General features: G+C 41.3%; 1 protein-coding gene across 2 annotated transcripts in view; it reads right to left on the reverse strand.

The window, feature by feature from the left end:
- Positions 1-1,145: 1,145 nt before the first annotated feature.
- Positions 1,146-17,525, reverse strand: part of LCA5 (lebercilin LCA5) — a 35,873-nt gene continuing 19,493 nt past the window's right edge. The window contains exons 8-9 of one of the 2 annotated variants that reach the window (XM_068937622.1): positions 12,298-12,385; positions 1,146-7,050 (exon numbers count right to left, since the gene is read on the reverse strand). In XM_068937622.1, the coding sequence (XP_068793723.1) occupies positions 6,699-7,050; positions 12,298-12,385 (440 nt within the window). In that variant the 3' untranslated portion in view covers positions 1,146-6,698. The remainder of the gene's footprint in view (positions 7,051-12,297; positions 12,386-17,525) is intronic. The other variant, XM_068937624.1, reaches the window with a different exon arrangement.

The following is a 17,525-nucleotide window of genomic DNA, read 5'->3' on the forward strand; positions in this document are numbered from 1 at the left end:
GGTCATGTGCTCATTATGGAGCATAGCCAAGCGTCTAAATACAGAGCAACTAAAATTACAGTCTCTGAGAGTATATTAATGGCACATAATCCCATTGCTTGATTCTTGCCTGTTAGGTGACTCCAGTCTATATTTAAATACTAAAAATAAAAGTTTCAAAGTGGATTAAGTATGGTCTTCACAGTCAGCCAGTCTTTAAACCTTGGGCTGTGCAGGGCTCTTAGTCCACGCTGAGATGCTGGCTGCTTCTGTCACTGGCCACCTCCACCTTGTACCGGACAGCACCTCCCTGGCAGCATTTTGAGCTCGAAGCTGTGACCCAGTATTAGGCATCTGTTAATGTAGGCAGATTAAATTCAGCTAGAGCCCAGGCTCCCTACTGCCCTGTCTGTTCCTCAGGCAAGTAACACGGGGGTATTTGTAGGAAGGTCCCACTCTATCTTCTCTCCTTATCCTAGGTCATCTTTTTTTTTTCCTCTTCTGGACCATGGCAATTGGGACAGCTGGAAACTACAGCAAAAGCTGTACCGGATCACACAGCTGACAGCTACAGTGGAGACTATTCACTGCAAATCAGCTGAGATTTCCCCACAAGTTACAAGCACCCTGGGGTGTTTTCGCAAATAACTCACATTCTGGACATCTACATCGGCTTTGAGCTCATCTCAGAAACTTCTGCGCTGCAGTGTCAGGGCAACCACTGACAATTAGAGGTCCTTATGTTCTGGTCACTTAGAAATTGTGATTTTTAATTTTTTTTACATCTTAATCAGGTCTCTAAAGCCAAATATCTACTTTGTAAACTGATAGGAAATATGTTATTTTTGGTCTAAGCTTGCATGAACTCAAAAGTTAGGCAGAAAATTGTTCTATTCTTTTTTGTTTCGTTATTCAAATTAACAGATGCACTTCCTATCATTTGGTATTTTCTCTGTCAATAACATATAAATCCCATGGAAACAGGCCAAAGATTTTCTTAGCAACCAAGCCTTTTCCCTGATACACATGATTAACTACAGCAGTCTGTTAAAAACTTAAAATAAGCCTGTCTTTTTTATTTATAATTTTTTATAGTGAAAGAGAATTCACTGGTAATGAATTTAGCACAGTTTCAGAAGATTTTATTTATTTTTATGGAGGCTGAGCACTCAAGGGATGTCACGGTGAAAGCAAATGTCTTTGTAAAGGCAAATCTGCTGGGATCCGTCCAATAACTGTGAGTCCAAGTAGAGTAAAAGCACTCACCAATTGATGGTATTGGTTTCCTCTATGATTAAAATGTAAATTGATTCATTCCTTGTTAGCGCGTAATATTGCTGTTGAAACTGTCCTTCTCTGTTGCCAAGTAGTAAATTCCATCAGGAAAGATGGCATTTTGACAGGGAATTTCTAGCTCCAAGAAGGTAAACATTTAGAAAAGAGTACTCTGACTCTGGGATACTGCTTTCCAGGTCCCGAGAAGATAAAGACTAATCACATTTTAAGAAGACAAAAATTGTATTTTTTATGTCTTCAGATTCAGCTAAAATAGATAAAATGTCACAAGTTCCATCCTATTTCTAGACAATCATTTTTATCTTTACTTGGAAGAATCTCCATTGATTTCAAGGGCTTCGAATCAGACCAAAAGCGCAGACTGATAGTATACTGAAAAGAAGAATTATTTTTAAAAATAGTGTACATAACTGCTATGAAAAGGAATAAAACAACGGTGTCTGAGGAAAAGACGGACATTCACTTCAGCCCAACCTCTTAAAGACTCATGTGGCATGCTTTTGTCAAAAGCTAACCATCCATTTATCTTGCCGCTATCAAAAAGCTTACAGATCTTTAGATTTCTGTAGGTATTAGACAGAGCTAGTGTTTAAATATTGTATTCCTCTAGCAATCCTGGAAATAGCTTTTTTCCATGAATAGATGTTTTTCTTGTACTGAGAAAAAAAAAAGAAGTATTATGTAGGACAATAGGAAACAAAGGAACAACAAAACATTGCATTAAGCCTAAGGAAGACTTTAAGTAGCCCTTTATCCAGGCCTTTTAAATAGTTTATGGACAATGGCAGCTTTAGTGATCACATAGGAAGAATAATTTTTCCACTAAACCTGTTTGCTGAAATTTAATGATATGCCTCCAAATACAGTTCTCCTGATTTGTGTCTGCTGTAGGGAAGCACACTACATCATAACTCTTCCTTTCACTTGCGACCCACAAGATCTAACATCAAAAAATGCAAATAACTGCAGTATAGTAATGCTGAATGATCTAAATGACCATGCTAAGAGACTTCCATTAAGTTACAAAGTAAACTCTTAGAGTTTTGCAAAACTGTGCAATCTAATTAAAAAAAAAAAGGGGAAAAGAAAAGATTGCCTCTTATCTTAGCAGCTTTTAATAGCAAAAATTTACAACAAGAACAAATATTACATAAAATGGTGAGGACGTGGAACACTTCAGTCACCTGGAACCGAGCAGCTTGGATGGTGCTCCGCTGTAGTCATTAGATGTCCATGAAATCATACTGGTGCCAAAAGTTAGCATGGAGAATCACATTTGCCAGTGTTACGGCATGCTAATAAAATGCAATGATCAGTACCGACCATCTCTGTTACTCACTTCTGCTGCCAGCGGATGGGAAAAGGGCTGCCACAGCCGTTTTGATAACTCTCTGGCATGCCTCAGTGCTCCGGGCTTTCGCCTGATGCCATTTCTAACCTTTGTGATGTTACAGAGATACAAAGTGACCTTGGAATAAGAGAATCTCTTTGTTAAGCTTTGGTTTAAGCACAGATTTCTGTGGTAATATCGTACAAAATGCTCTTGTAGTTAAGGAATATATTTTCCAACTCCTCTCTTCCCAAAATACAGAAGACCATAATTTCTTATGGATCTAATATGTACAAGCAACTCTGCAGGGATCCTGAGAAAAATGTAACTCTATACTGCATGTGATATTTATTGGATTTCTGAAGTAAGACTAGTTTTGTGCAATAAAAACAGTGTTTGAGGTAGAAAAGGAAGATAATTCAAACTGAGCTACACCAGCTTATGTAAAACACCCTCTTTTCTTTTTTTACAGCACACAGTAGCTCAGTTCTCATTAATTTCAATTATAAGTTGATGAAGTTCTTTGGTTTATTACACTGTCATTTGCACTACATTTTCAAACTGCAGTAAGACATTAAACATTCTCACAGGCGGTAACTGCTCACAGGGGAATTTACTCAGTGCAAGGCATGTAATGAAACTCATATCATGATTGTTATTAATTATTTGTATTACTTTATTGCTTAGGAGTTGTAGTCATGGACCAAGACTTGATTGCATGATGCGCAAAGTCAGAGCAAAAAGACCATTCCTTCCTTAATTGTTACAAATTTGAGATCCTTATTGGCATTGCTCAGCTTACCAGCCCGAATTTAAATTTTTACCTTCCCAAAAACTGGGCAATGCTATCCGACAAGTCACTTGGGTTATCCGATAAATGTTTGAACTGACCTTATAACATTTGTTCCTCGTCACGGGGATCAGAGCATTCGTTCTCACTGAGCTGACCCCCAAGGGATCATCAGGCCAAGATGCTCCCATCATTCACAGCCTCCTCTGTCCCGAAGAGCGATGACCTGTCACAAGAGAGGACATACTCAAGTGATAGGAACAGCCTGAAGAGGAGAGGTGTGAACTGAGGCGTATCCCCAGTTTCATGGGCCTGACTGCTGACGCCACAGAGTGGCCAACACAGTCTTCCCTCACCAAGAAAGGAGGCCAGGAGAAGGCTTGGCTGAGATCCATGTGAGTCATTCTGGGGGCTGATGATTATCTGAGACATGCCAGAAAGATAAGCCTGGACTGAACAGAGGAGAAAGGTCCAGAAGAAAATAAAAAATAGATGAGTATCCCTGGCACAGAGATGGTCGTTGTGTGTGGGATCAGCCAGCAACTACAACAGAGAGAAAAGAAGAGAAGGTGGAGCGCCATGGGAGCAATGCAGACAGAAGAGAGGCAGGTGAGGAGGATGGCTTGAAAAAAATGCTAAGGAGAAGTCTGGTAAAATAAAAGGATAAACAAGAAGAGGTCTCGAAGCTGAGAGAGGACCACGGTGTCGCACCACTGAAGGAAGTAATCGTTCACTACACTGGCGTGCTGCAAGAGCTAAAACCAGCCCTCTGGTTTGAGTGCCTGCCCTGGCTATACCGCTCTCTCTCCTGCTGGTGAATCTGCACCGGTGCTGCTTTGTCCTTCTCTTTACAGGCTGATTCCACCCACAGAGCACGCTGCAGATGGCAATTGCCCTTAGGACGTGGCATATATGGAATGGGGTCAGGGAAGAACGAAACAGTAGGAAAAAAAACCGGCTCATTTCAGAACAGAGGCTGTGTCCTTAGGCTATATATAGACAGCATACTTTGCAAATGAGAGGAAAAAAGAAGGTATGCAACAAACAAATGCCAAAACCACAGCACCTTGCTGTCAGCCAGCCACAACCCAAAAGACAATACCTTACTGGAAACCTTTTAACAAGCACTGCACATTTACACTATTTTTCAGATACACTCTTCAACAGCTCCTCAGCTTCCCATTTCCAAAGGCTGTCAATTATTGAATACTGGGTGATCTGGAGCATTCACAATCTCCATAGGCCCCAGGAGAACCTGAACGAAGGACCTAAGAAAGTACCTGGGATTCAGTAAATATTCTTTGTTAATGGAATCCAAAATTTATCAGTTTTCCGAGTTAGGACCCCCTCAGAAATACTTCTGAAAGCAGAAAGTCCAGATTTTCAGGGATATAGATGTAGAAAGATGGCAGATTTATGCAGGACTTCAAAAGCAAGAAAATAAATCTGTCCTGATGGTTAACAGAGAACTGTAGCCCAGTAGTAACACCAGAAAGATTTGCACTTTCACTGGGGTAGAGGGATATATAACAGCAGTTTAGTTGGACTGATGACTTCCTAAAGATTTTTATCCAAAGCTTGTCATCACAAAGAGCAAGGGGGGAGGGAAGAAAAAAAATAAAAAAAAAAAGGAGAGGACTTGCAGAAAGAAGGATTTTGGACTCAATAGCCTCAAAAGCAGAGCAGCTTCAACAGCAGATAAGGAATCATGCTGAACTTTCTATGGTCTTGATAAGAAACTACTGCTCAGTTACAGAGAATCACAACAGCCAAGTTAGGACATTGCAATAGAGGAAAATCCGAGATCACTTGAACAAATACTCTGCCAAGGCAAGCTAATAGTATTCCCTCCCCTACCCATTAAATAAATAATTTGGGCAACAAAGAGAGGCTCTTTTCCAGTCATGGTGTCAGGAGAGGTGTTTGTGCTCGTTTCGTAGTGGAACGAAAGCAAAAATACCCCAACAACCCTACAGACTAAAATATATAAGGTGGAATATTGGAAGTAAAGATTTGTCTCCAAAACTGCATCCGAAGTAATAAAATGGAAATCACAAATTTCCACTTTTCCAAATGAACCACTCAGGGATCTGCAAACAGAGCATGCAGTGGGGGTGAGACCATATAGCCCAAAAGGAGCAACAGCAGCAGAACGGTGCCAGTCCTGGAACTGCAAGCTTCATGAGGGTGAGAAGTTCCACACCTTCGTTCAAAGGCAGCCTTCGTTGGCACCTTGGCAGCACACCCGTGTGCCATGGCAGACCCAGCTCGCTTGTCCTCCCCTGCCTAAAAGCGCTCTTTCTTCAGAGAGGTTAAGTGCTAGCTGCCAGGCAGGACACATCTATGGGAGAGTATGGACCTCCCCGCTTTTGGGCCAGCTGCAGGAACGACCAGCTGCAAGGCCAAGAGTCAGCAGTTCCCACAAACATAGGGCTGCAATCTAGGCGGGCAGATAAATGTAAATCATTTACCCCACGTGCCGTGAAAGTAGCTAAGTGGCAGAAAGAAAACAGAACTATCTTACTCAACATGCTTCCAGCACTGTTGATGCCCAGAGTAGTGCTGAAAGTGCGTTAAGAACGTTAAGGCTATATGCTTAGAAAGGCCAAGAATTTTCCAATTTTTTGTTTTTGTTGGAAAGTGTCAGTTTTCAAAGTTTTGGTTTCTCTCTCACTCTTGAGTGTGAACATAAAATAACTAGAAAAGTCTCAGGTGTGTCCCAATACATGACAGAAGAGTTTTCGAAAACTGAAACAGCTTTGTGGAATGGGGAAACTGTTTCCTGCCTCTAGCTATTTCCAGTTTTATCAGGTGTTGGAGATTGTAGGTGTGAAAGGAAGATGTGCTTCACTTCGGATTGATGAAAAAAGCAAAAAAAAAAAAAACCCTGAATCATATTCTCAGATAAACAAATGTGGTCTTGCCAAGATTAACTAAGATAACTATTGCAAAGATAAGACTTGAGATTGCAAACTGACGTTCCTACTCCATAATTAGCAGCAAAGGATGCTGAGAACTATTGCGAGAGCAACAGTCACCTGAAATTAATGAAGAAGGAAGAGTATTTTACAGTGGAGAAGGACCAGCCTAAAAGAACAGCAGCAGTGACTATACGCATGAGATAAAGAGAAGCCAAGGAAATTTGCTTATTAGTACAAGACGCTCTCTGGAAATAGATGGACTTGGTTAACATAGAGAGTTCCATCTTTCTGGAGATTTCTCTCTGTATTTTTTGTACGATTATGGAAAAACACTTTGGTAGTCTCATCCTGTCACAAACTGAAAAGAAAGTAAGATGTGGGTTTATGGCAATGGAAACAACCTTTTCACATTCATTTTTTGGTGTTTTGAAGTGCATTTAATAAGAGGATCAGGAAGAAAAAATACATGGCTATCTACAAAAATGTAAAAGGCATTAAACATAGGAAACACAGGAAGTTCCCTCTGAACCTGAGGAAAAACTTCTTTGCTGTGAGGGTGACAGAGCACTGGAACAGGTTGCCCAGAGAGGTGGTGGAGTCTCCTTCGCTGGAGATCTTCAAAAGCTGTCTGGACAGGGTCCTGGGCAACATGCTCTAGGTGACTCTGCTTGAGCAGGACGGGTTGGCCTAGGTGATCTCCAGAGGTCCCTTCCGACCTCAACCGTTCTGTGATTCTGTGATTAAAAGAATTACAAGATTAACTATTACTCTGTCAAGCTGATATCAGGTCCAATCAGTATAATAGAATAGCATATATGGGATTTCATTAATAAACAAATCAAAAGAGAAAATTATAATAAGTACCAATAAGAAAATGAGACAAATAGATTTTTTCAGAGCAAGTCAGTACGTTTTTGGTCACGTCACAGATTTGCCTGATAAATGCATCAATGTTGATCCAACATATGAAATATATATATAGAGGAAATTTCAATTAAAACTGATTTAACTAAGAAACTATACTTCTTCAGAATCATCATAAAATAATAGATGATAAAGCTGGTTAATCTACCAGTCTCAAAACATAAGAGTATCTAGGGAATCATCACTAAGGAAGTGTATTTGTAGAGTGTTGCCATGTCTATTTATATAATTTAACTTTTAGCAATGAGCTGGAAGAAAACATAATACAATTGATAAAGTTTGCAGATAGATCAAAAATTGGAGGACTGTTAAATAGCAAAAAGGTTGCATCTTCCCTCCAGCAAATGTGATAAACTGAGCACGAGCAAGCAAACAGAATTAATTTACAGGGAAGTTAAACAGTTAAATACCTGGACAAAGAACATAATCTGTGTTTATGGGAGCAGAGATCACATTCTGAGAAAAAGAAAAGCAGTTGAGGAGTCACGGTATGGACTTCACATGATGGAAGCTTCAGTGCAATCACAGTTTCACCCCCTTTTGAAAGGGTTAACATGATCTTTAAATGTATAAAGGATGTCTATCTTCTCCATATTTGACATCGGTCACTTGAATAATAAAACACCCATTTCTGGCCTCAGCAGAAACAATGAGAAATTGTCCTCTCATCATTTCAGTCTTTGGCCATATGTTGGCTAGGATCTGAAAGGCACTTAACTTGTGAACGTGAAAAACATCAGAGGTTATGCCTGTATGTTGGATGTACACTTTTATCTATAGGCCCTATTAGTTAGAAGCAATACATTGGATGACAGATTTCATTATGGCATATTTGAGTAACTGTAAAATTTTAATAGAGCTCCTAATCAAGTTATCAGCTCTTCAGAGCTGCAACCACATTTTCATTAGTGTTTTGAGCAAACTACTATGACAAATAATAAATAATAATTATTTATTATTGAGAGATGCGGCACAGAACATACAGGTTCTAGCTCCTTTAGCTTTGAAGCTGCCTACGTCCACGTATTAATTTTAACTCTAAACAATATAACGATTCTAGCAGACACCTGCACCAATTTACCTCTGCCTAACAAGCTCCGAAGGAGAGAGCTCCACACAGATGAGGTAGAAAAAGCTTGGAGGGTATAAGGACAGGAAAAGGACTGGATAGCCTGCATTTCCAGAGGAGATAAAGGAAACTTGGTTTGTTTAGCCTTGGGAAGCAAAGTAGTAGTATTTCTTTTCAAAAATACCTTGGAGCCAGTGGAGAACCATAGAGGAACCGTCCAGCTAAAGGACAATTTTGAAAATCAGATGATTTCTTACCACAGAAGCAGGGAGAACAGCTTTCTAATAGGAAGCAAGGGGCACAATAGCCAACTTTAACACTGAGCTAAATCAGATTAAGCAAAGGACTAAATGACATGGCTTCTTGTTAGAGCAGAAGGGATGGGTTTCATGACCAAGAAATCCCTTCTGCTCCCATGCTCCTGTACTGAAATAGGAGGCTGTATGTTAGGAGTGAGTGTATCTGAAAGTTATATGAAAGTCATCAAATACAGTAAAAGAACATCTTTGGAAAAAAGTAAAGGAGGTTTAGGAGACTGGAGCATTACGAGGTTTTGCATGGCTGTGTGGGGTGCACTGTCAAGATCTCAGGGAACTGAGGAATTTCTAAAATGGTATAGAGAGAGAAAACAAAGAAAAAGGTAAAAAAAGATACAATACTGGTGTTGCATTAAGGCAATGGACTTCCTGAAGGTACAGCCAGACTGAGTTGCCATTTATCTTCTGTTATGCAAGTCAGAAGCCAGCCTAAAAATGTAAGTGTTTGAAGGAAGTTAAACGTCGGAACAGCGTGCAAAATATTGTCCAGTATTTCTATTCAGGCAGTAGCTAAATCTATCAGCGTAACTGGGGGTAGCTGCAAAAGAAGTCATTTGACAATTGCTTTTACCACTGATGTGAAAGCTAGTGGTCTGTTCTGAGTGAACCAGGGTTTGATGGTGTGCCACTGGAAACCGAAGAGAAGGAGAAAAAAGCCCTAGATCAGGAGTTGGGTACACAAGATAGTGTGGAGGAAGGGAGTTGCGAGAAAATGAGAACTCAGCTTTCTTTTCACAATTAAGATGATTTTACGTTAAAAAAGTCACACCAGTGACTCCACACAAACTATGAGCATGTAACAACAACAAGCCATGGTACTCAAAACAGCCAAACAAATGCTGACATAAGCAGAAACCAAGCATCACGGTGCTAGCAGTGGCTGAGGGCAGAAGTCCCTCTCGTCCAGTAGCCAGACTCGATCACTGACTGGTTCCTTTGGGAAAGCGTGCGTGCACCAAGCACACATTGTGTCCGTGGTGTGATCTTTCCTACGGCACCTCCTCCCAACCATGCTGTATTTGAGGGCCGTTCTGACCCTGAGACCATTACATTAGATAACTCATGTGGACAAATCCTCCTTGAATGTGTTTAGTTCCTCTCTAACTGGCTACCCTCTACTTCTGGCTGCCACAACATCCTTTAGCTACAACCTCTAGAATTTAATTGGGCACTGCACAAAAAAGCACACCTTTTTATCTGATTTAAACACATTGCTTTACTGTCATTGCTTCCGTTCTGATAATACTCCCAACATCTATCACGCTGTTCATTGTTTTATAACTTCTGTGTACCCCTACTTTATCCGACGTTTTTATTTTTCCCCATGCTGAAGAGTCCTAGTCAACTGAATGCTACTTATTCACTGAAGGTTTCTTGTCAACAGAGGGGTTGTGGGACAGCATTTATTAGAGCATAAGGCCTAAGTTGTCTTTGATATAAGATGCAACTGAATTTGCTGTGATCCCTTTTTCTGTTGCCATATTAACTAAAGTCTCCCCTTAAATACAGAAAAGATAGTTGAATACCAAGTACCTTCCTCCTCCTCTTTTATGCTATATCTGAGCCACTTGAGAAGGTCAAATGCTGTCATCAGGAACTGCTCTGAAAAGGGAAGATACCTTATGCCTTAATTAGAGAGTCAGTACAGAAACCAACCTCAGGCTCTTTAGTTTGTGTCTGTCTCTAAACTATCCTTTGCTAGTTTTGCTTTTTGACAGCAGGGAGCGTGCTCATCTCGTGAAGAATCACTGTGCACAGCAAGCTGCTGAGATAAACCTCAGATATCACACAGAGTACCACTGGTCCACGCACACACTGTTGCAGCTTGCCAGGCTCATTGCAGTTGGAGGTGCTCCAGACTCATAGCCTAGACACTCAGGAGTATTTCAGGACTGGCTGTGAGTTAAGTGCCTGAGTGCCAGTACTTTTAGGTATGAAGACCAAGTGGTTTAAAACAGGAAGGTGAAAATATCTCAGCTCAATAGGTAACTGATTTTTTTTTTTTTCAAATTTGGGTTGTCCTCAGCTGGACTGACCTTAACACTGAGGTTTCGCAGATACCTTGAGTTTTGAGAGAGAGAGGATCTCAGAAAGGGTTACAAATATTAGTAAGTTAACTAGTACCACTTTGAGACATGTTGCTGTTCTCACCCTTTAGAAGAGTGAGGAATAAAGGTACAAAGAACTTGGGGTTACAGAAAGGTTGTCACTTGCCACGCTGGCTTGTATATGAACTAAAATTAAAGCACAGTACTCCTACATTCTCAATCTAGGACAAGTGGGTATACTTACTGAGCTGCTAAGCATCCTTTAAGGTACCTGGGAGCCAGAAGTTCTCAGCAGGGCTGCTAAAGTCAGACTCCGTATGTTCGCTCTCTTTCCGTAAGATGGAGACGCTGATAATATATAGCTATTGCTTTGGATGCTTATACCCAACCTATCTCTTTTAGGCAAAATACAGCACTCACTATCATGGAATTTGCAGAAACACAGCAGCCCTGAAATGAAATACACTTTCCTGAGGTTTAGGATCACAGAGTTGCAAACATGCCTGCCACAGAGGCCTACCCAAACTAGAAGCTTGGGAAAACTAAATTTTCTTCAAATTTCTTTCTGTTTATATAATTAGGGGGGGAAAAAAGCCATTTTAACTTTCTGTATATAGCATTCTACAAGAGATTTCAAGTTTTCAGAGTGCTGCATTAGTGAGGCTGCAAGCTTCTGGAGACTGAGGCATAATGGAGAAGATCCAGGCCGCCCACTAGCACGAGATACGTTTATGTTGAGTCTCCCCAAATATCAGGCACATTCAGGAGGTTCGACCTGAAATATCTCCTGTGGCATGGATGGAAGAAGAGGTAAGTGAAGGCTTGCTGAGATCCATAGGATTACATAATTAGGGACTTTCCTCAGACTCCCTCTTCTTCTAGCTATTGCAGCCACCATTTGAGGGCTTCATGGTGCTTGCAAAAATCCTTTTCCCTTTGCCCACAGTGCCCCCAGTTTAGGCCATCTTCATCGGAGCTTTTCCTCTCCCTTCAACCCTGTTCTTCCTCTCCACCTGTCTACCTGCTCCTGCTGGAGGCTATAGGTACTCTTAAGCTAACGACAGAAGGAATTGTTATGAGCGTGGTCAAGGATTTTGTTGGCGGGGGGGGGGGGGGGGGGCTGCGAATGCACTGAGCAGTTCCTCGTTGTCTACAGTGCTAGAGGTACGCTCGCCATGGCTCTGTGCTTAGTTAATTGCATAAGCATAGACCTGCATTATCAGGACCATGTTGATGCAATTGCACAGAAGAGTGCATAAGCAATCATAACGAGGAGCAAGACAGAAGGTAAGCATCCGAATGACCATTTTCTTGGATGTTCCTTTATCTACATAAAATGACAATAATTATCTGGACAAATGAGATGCATCCATTTCTGGCTGCAATTTAAAATTAAGCTCTTTTTCTGCTACAGAGCAGACATTTATTTACGCAATTATCCTGCTTACATCACTGCAGAGTTCCCTTCAACCATGCATTGCCTCAAGCTTGGAGAGCACAGTAGGATCCTTCTACATATACCTAATTTCTTTTCTTCTTCATTAAAAACAAGAGGCAGAAACATAAATCAAGAAATCTAAAAGCAACTTTCCTCGTTCCAGAAAATAACTCAATGTCACCTACCTCCATCCTAAAGCTGCACCCTTTTGACATGACTTTATCAAGCAAAATGAACACACAGCAGCATCTTTCTCAGCATGGATACAGTGCACTAAAAAAGAAAGTGAGAGCAAGTGAGTGAGACATGGAGTGATAGATATGGCTGTGGAGGCATAATTTCTGCTGAAAAACCGACAACATGGTGGGGGAGAGGGTTTTGTTTATTTTCTATCCTTATAGATCCAGTAACCAGTCCAGAATGGGAGAAAATGCATAAGACCACAGAGTAGAAAAGACAGCCCATGCGTATGCCAGGCTCTACAGCTTGAAGCTGAGCTTCCCAGACCTCTTAAACCCTTTACTATAAAGCACCATTCAGTGTCCTGAAGTGTTATGCTCCTTCCAAGATTTAGCTTAGTGATGTGGGAAAAAAAAAATCACATCCAAGGCCCAAGAAGTCTATCACAAGACATATTTTAGGCCAAATATTTGCATACTGTAGATAACTTGCATTATCCCATAGCATCCTAAATTTTTAGAGCACTAAGTATTCAACAAACGGACCTAAAATGGCCAGACGTGGATAATACGACTCATTAACAGCAAGTACAGACATTTAAGTAGACCTCGGGGAAGTCAATGGTGCCCTCTAAAGGAAACTCATGTGATATACAAGATCTCTTGACAGCTATTGTACCCACTGCCCATGCAGCCACTCTGTAATCCCTAAACTAATCCTGAATGAGTTCCAGGAATCTGGAATTTTTTTCCAGATTAGTCTGTTATAATCTAGTACCCTGAAAAAAAAAACAACAAATGTTAAAATATCGAGTATTTAATATTACTTCTGCATTTGGGAAAGACAGCCTGTATAAAGCTAAGCTTTTTTCCCAACATTTGCTATCTATGTAAGAGTCTTCATTCCAAAACCTATGTTATTTTATTGGGACCATGACCTCACATCATGGCTCAGAGAAGAAAGCTACATCAAACTAGCAGGAGAGAGCAGGAGAGCAGAAGGAAAAATTGCTTCAGTGGGCCATGATATATTCTATAAAACTTTATTCCAGAGCTAACTAATACAAGAAGAGCAGCAGGTACAAAGAGGTTGATTACGAATTACAACAGCTGTTCAAGAGCAAAGTTGGTGATCAAACAAGCACCAGTATAACCATCTGAGAGGAACTAGACCTCTGAGAGTAGTCTTGTCTCAGCCTTACCTAAGAGAAGAATGCAATTACTCTGTGATGCACTTACAAATTTCAACATATTCTCTTTCAAGAAATATAGACTGCCATGAATGATATTACATACGTTGTTTTAAACTTCCAAAATTTACAAGTTAGAATTGTGCTTAAATATGACAACTATCTCAATATTGGAATTTTTTAAATGACAAGTTCTATTGCAAAGGATCTATACAATCACGACTTAGTCAAGACTTAGGTCTTGAGATATGTTGAGCTATGTTTGATTGCACTAACCAAAGGATGTCATTGGGCAAACCAGGGAAAGAACATGGAAATTTCTAGTCTCACTTCTGTCACCGACCGGTGTGAGTTGGAGCAGGCCTTTTGTACCTCTCGGTTTCTTAGGGTTTCCGCATGGGTGGTGTGAGACCAACATGTTTAGACATTTTGGCATTTTGAGACAAAAATTTCTCTGGAACCCAAGCACCATTGCTGTAAAGCTATAGGACAGGTTATCAGACTAGGAAAAATGTGCACCAAGCAAAGTAAAAATTGCTAGGTGAATAAGAATCCTTCCCCAAGGCTTGGACGTTCGCTTAGTTTTGTGCTTTTTTCAACCGAGAATTCAAATACACAGTCCGTTATATAGCAACAAAAGGTCAGGTGCAGGAGCTCATTTTGTGCCCTTTGCCAATCCAAACACAATTTCTTCATGCTGAGTACAAGTAATTAACTGATCTCGAGTGAATTACAGCAACTAGGTTATCCATCCTTGATACTGTGAGAATTATTAAGCAGCAAACTGTGAAGCCAACAGCTTGTCAGAAGCTTTGCAAAACACAGTAGCACATATCCCAAGTCCCACAAACTCCCAGTATATTGCAGTGTAGAGAATGGTGATAGAAACATTAAGACTGGTATAAATGGAGAGTGAATGGGAAGGCCTGGGACACGGGAGCAGCAGAGGGATCAGTGGCTAGTGGAAGAAGGGCTGTAAAAATGACAGTTCATGGCACCCAGATTAGCAGGTCATCAGGATCCCAGCACAGCTATCTGCAGCTTTTCAGATTACCCAGAAGTCGGGGGACAGCCTGTATACAGACTAAAACAAAGACTCAAGCCATTAAGGGATGACAGTGGGAAGATAAAGAACCAGGTTGGAGCCTTTGGCTGCTCAGATAACGTGACGGAAGAACAGTGAGGAAATCCTATTGACTCTCAGAGGTGGGACAGGATGGAGAGGCAAAAATCAACGTCAGCTCCTAAAGGGCACAAAGGCCCTTCCAGGCCTAGGCCACCCTCACTGGCCAATACAGGGCCCAGGTGGTGTCATGAGGACTTCCTAGCAGGCATGCCGTCTTCTCTGGCCAGCAGAAGGGATCCTGGCCTGGCCAGCTGGGTACAAGCATCGTGGTGCCTGGCTATTGGACAAACCACCTGAGTACAGGCATCTTAGTGCCAGAACGCAGGTATGTGAGTACTAGTGAAATCGTTTTTAAAATAAAATCACCTCTGCTTCCTATGAGGCCTCACATTGCACTTGGCTACACTGCCAACATTTTTTCCTCTAGCAGGTGAGAAGAAACACAGCACAACAGGTGTGGTAGGGAAATCGAGGGTGAGGAAAGAAACTGAGGGAGAGTAGAAGAGATGAAGATAATTTAGGGAGGTGATTGTTAGTGCTTAGAAGAAAAGCAGGAGTCTGTTCAGACAGAAAGAATTACAGAATGGTTGAGGTTGGAAGAGGCCTCCGGAGATCACTTAGGCCAAGCCCCCTGCTCAAGCAGGGTCACCTAGAGCACATTGTTCCGGATTGTGTCCAGATGGCTTTTGAAAATCTCCAGGGAAGGAGACTCCATCACCCCTCTGGGCAACCTGTTCCAGTGCTCAATCACCCTCCCAGTAAAGAAGTTAAAGAATAAATGACGGTCAGTCAAGAGGAGATACACAGCAGTGCAAGCAGCAAGAGGAAGTTACAGAGAAAGAGAAGAAAGATGGGTCTAGGACCAGGGAAGGTTTACAAAAAGGTAGAAAAATGTTATGAAGATAGAGCTTGAACAAGATTATTTCAGGAAACGGGAAGCTGGAAAAGTCTTCAAGGGTATAGGAGGGGTGTGCACGCCTGCTGCAGCTGCTGCGGCAAGAGACAGAGTTGAATTAGCGTTTGTGTCCTAAACATAATGCTGTCATCTTCAACACACAGGAGGTGTCTAAGGCAACTTTGCTGTGCAAGTAGCACAAAGGAGCTTTGTGCAAAGGATTTCTGCTGGAAGGGAGCATTAATACCGGTGGGATGTGGCAAGGATAATAGAATCATACGCTAGCTTAGGTTGGGACTTCTGCAGGATATGTGGTCCAAACCCCGCTCAAAAAGATAATAATACATAGGGGATGAGAAATTCCCTTGCATCTTCACAGACAAAATTAAGCCCTAACTATAGTAACATCTGCCAGAAACAGGTATCCAAAGCCAAACCTTCAGTTGGTTCCCTGTGGCTGATGTTCCCCCTCTGGAAGCAATACTCATCTTACAGATTACTGGTATTACTATACTTGCTATGAATTCTTTTCTTTAGAGCACAGATCTTTTGTGTGTGCATTGCAAGCTGGCAAAAGACACACGTGACAATCAACCTGTAGCTTGCTCTAAACACACATGCACATTTGATGCCAGCATAAAACAAAGATATGAAAATATTTGTCATGCAAACAGGGTTAGTGATTAATCAAGTGAATTGTACCTTTCAGAGAGGTATCCTAGCAACTCCCCAGCAGCCAGGAGTCCCGGCTGACAGTGCACACTGATGCAATTGTTCTCCTCCTGCAAACATCAAAACTTTGCAGCTAATCAAAGAGATAATTTGAAACAGGAGACCATGTTAAATTTGATCTAACAAAGGGGAGTTTTATAAATGAGTAATGTCACACGGGGCATCTCTGACGCTTAAAGTTGTCATCTCAGAACAATAGTGGGTCAGACTAAGTGAAGTCATGCAATTCCAGCAGCAAAACCTTACTTTGCAAAAGTGGCAGCATGATTCTGTTAAAGGTGCTACCTTCTGCAGTTTAGATTCTTGGTAGTCTCAGCTTTAGAGTTTATGCTTTTTTTTTTTTTTTTTTTAAATAGCAAAGGCTACCCTAAGCACTCTTCGCGTACAAGTATCAACAAAAGCCCTCCCGATGCTCTTGCAGCCATTTGCCCCGATAGGTTTCCCTAAACAAATTCCTACTCCTAACATGTCAGACCAGATATGCCTGCATACCCCCTAACAGCGCAAACACGCTCTGGGGTAGCTAGATTGGACCTTCTATCTCAGGACCAGCAATGAACCTGAGAATACTAAATAGCCTAAATACATCCTTTCCAAGTGTCCTGTCTTTGGAAGGTTTATAGATTTGCAACTCATCTTTTTAGGGGCACATATGAAATAAAATCAGAAATGCAAGATTTTTTAGGGTTCTGGGAAAAAAAAAAAAAAAAAAAACTTTTCCACTCTGTAGCTAGCCCAAAGACACCACAGAGGACAAAAATATTGAATACAGGTAAGTATTTCCTAGTTCAGTCTTCTTACCACTGAAGTGCTCTTTGGGCTTCAGTTCAGAGTCATCAGGGTATCCCAAGTTCTCCTCCTAGAGCTTACATCACTTCTCCTGCATTACAAAAGATCTGCTACCCCACCCTGCTTTTCATCTCTTCTCTCTCAAAGAGAAAAACAATTTTTCTCCTAAAACTTCCAATTTCCTCTGTCAGGTGTGTCCTAACCCCTGTTCACCTTCATCAGATTATCAAATTGCTCCTCAGCAATTTAGAGCATAAGAATTTCTCTGATCACCTCTTGTGGGCTCAATAGGAGAGCAAAACACAGCAGACAACAGTCAGGCAGTCTGAAGACCTATCAATGAGAATTCACAACACCACATAGACAAAGTCATCCTATCATCACACAAACATCTTACATTTGCGGACTGCTTTTTGCCCCAGCCTGTGGATTCTTTTGCAGTCAGTCAAGTGCTACCATCACAGCCACCACTAAAGCAACATGCAGACTGTGTGGCTATGGT

This window comes from Struthio camelus, chromosome 3, assembly GCF_040807025.1.
Source record: "Struthio camelus isolate bStrCam1 chromosome 3, bStrCam1.hap1, whole genome shotgun sequence".
NCBI classification, from domain to species: domain Eukaryota; kingdom Metazoa; phylum Chordata; class Aves; order Struthioniformes; family Struthionidae; genus Struthio; species Struthio camelus.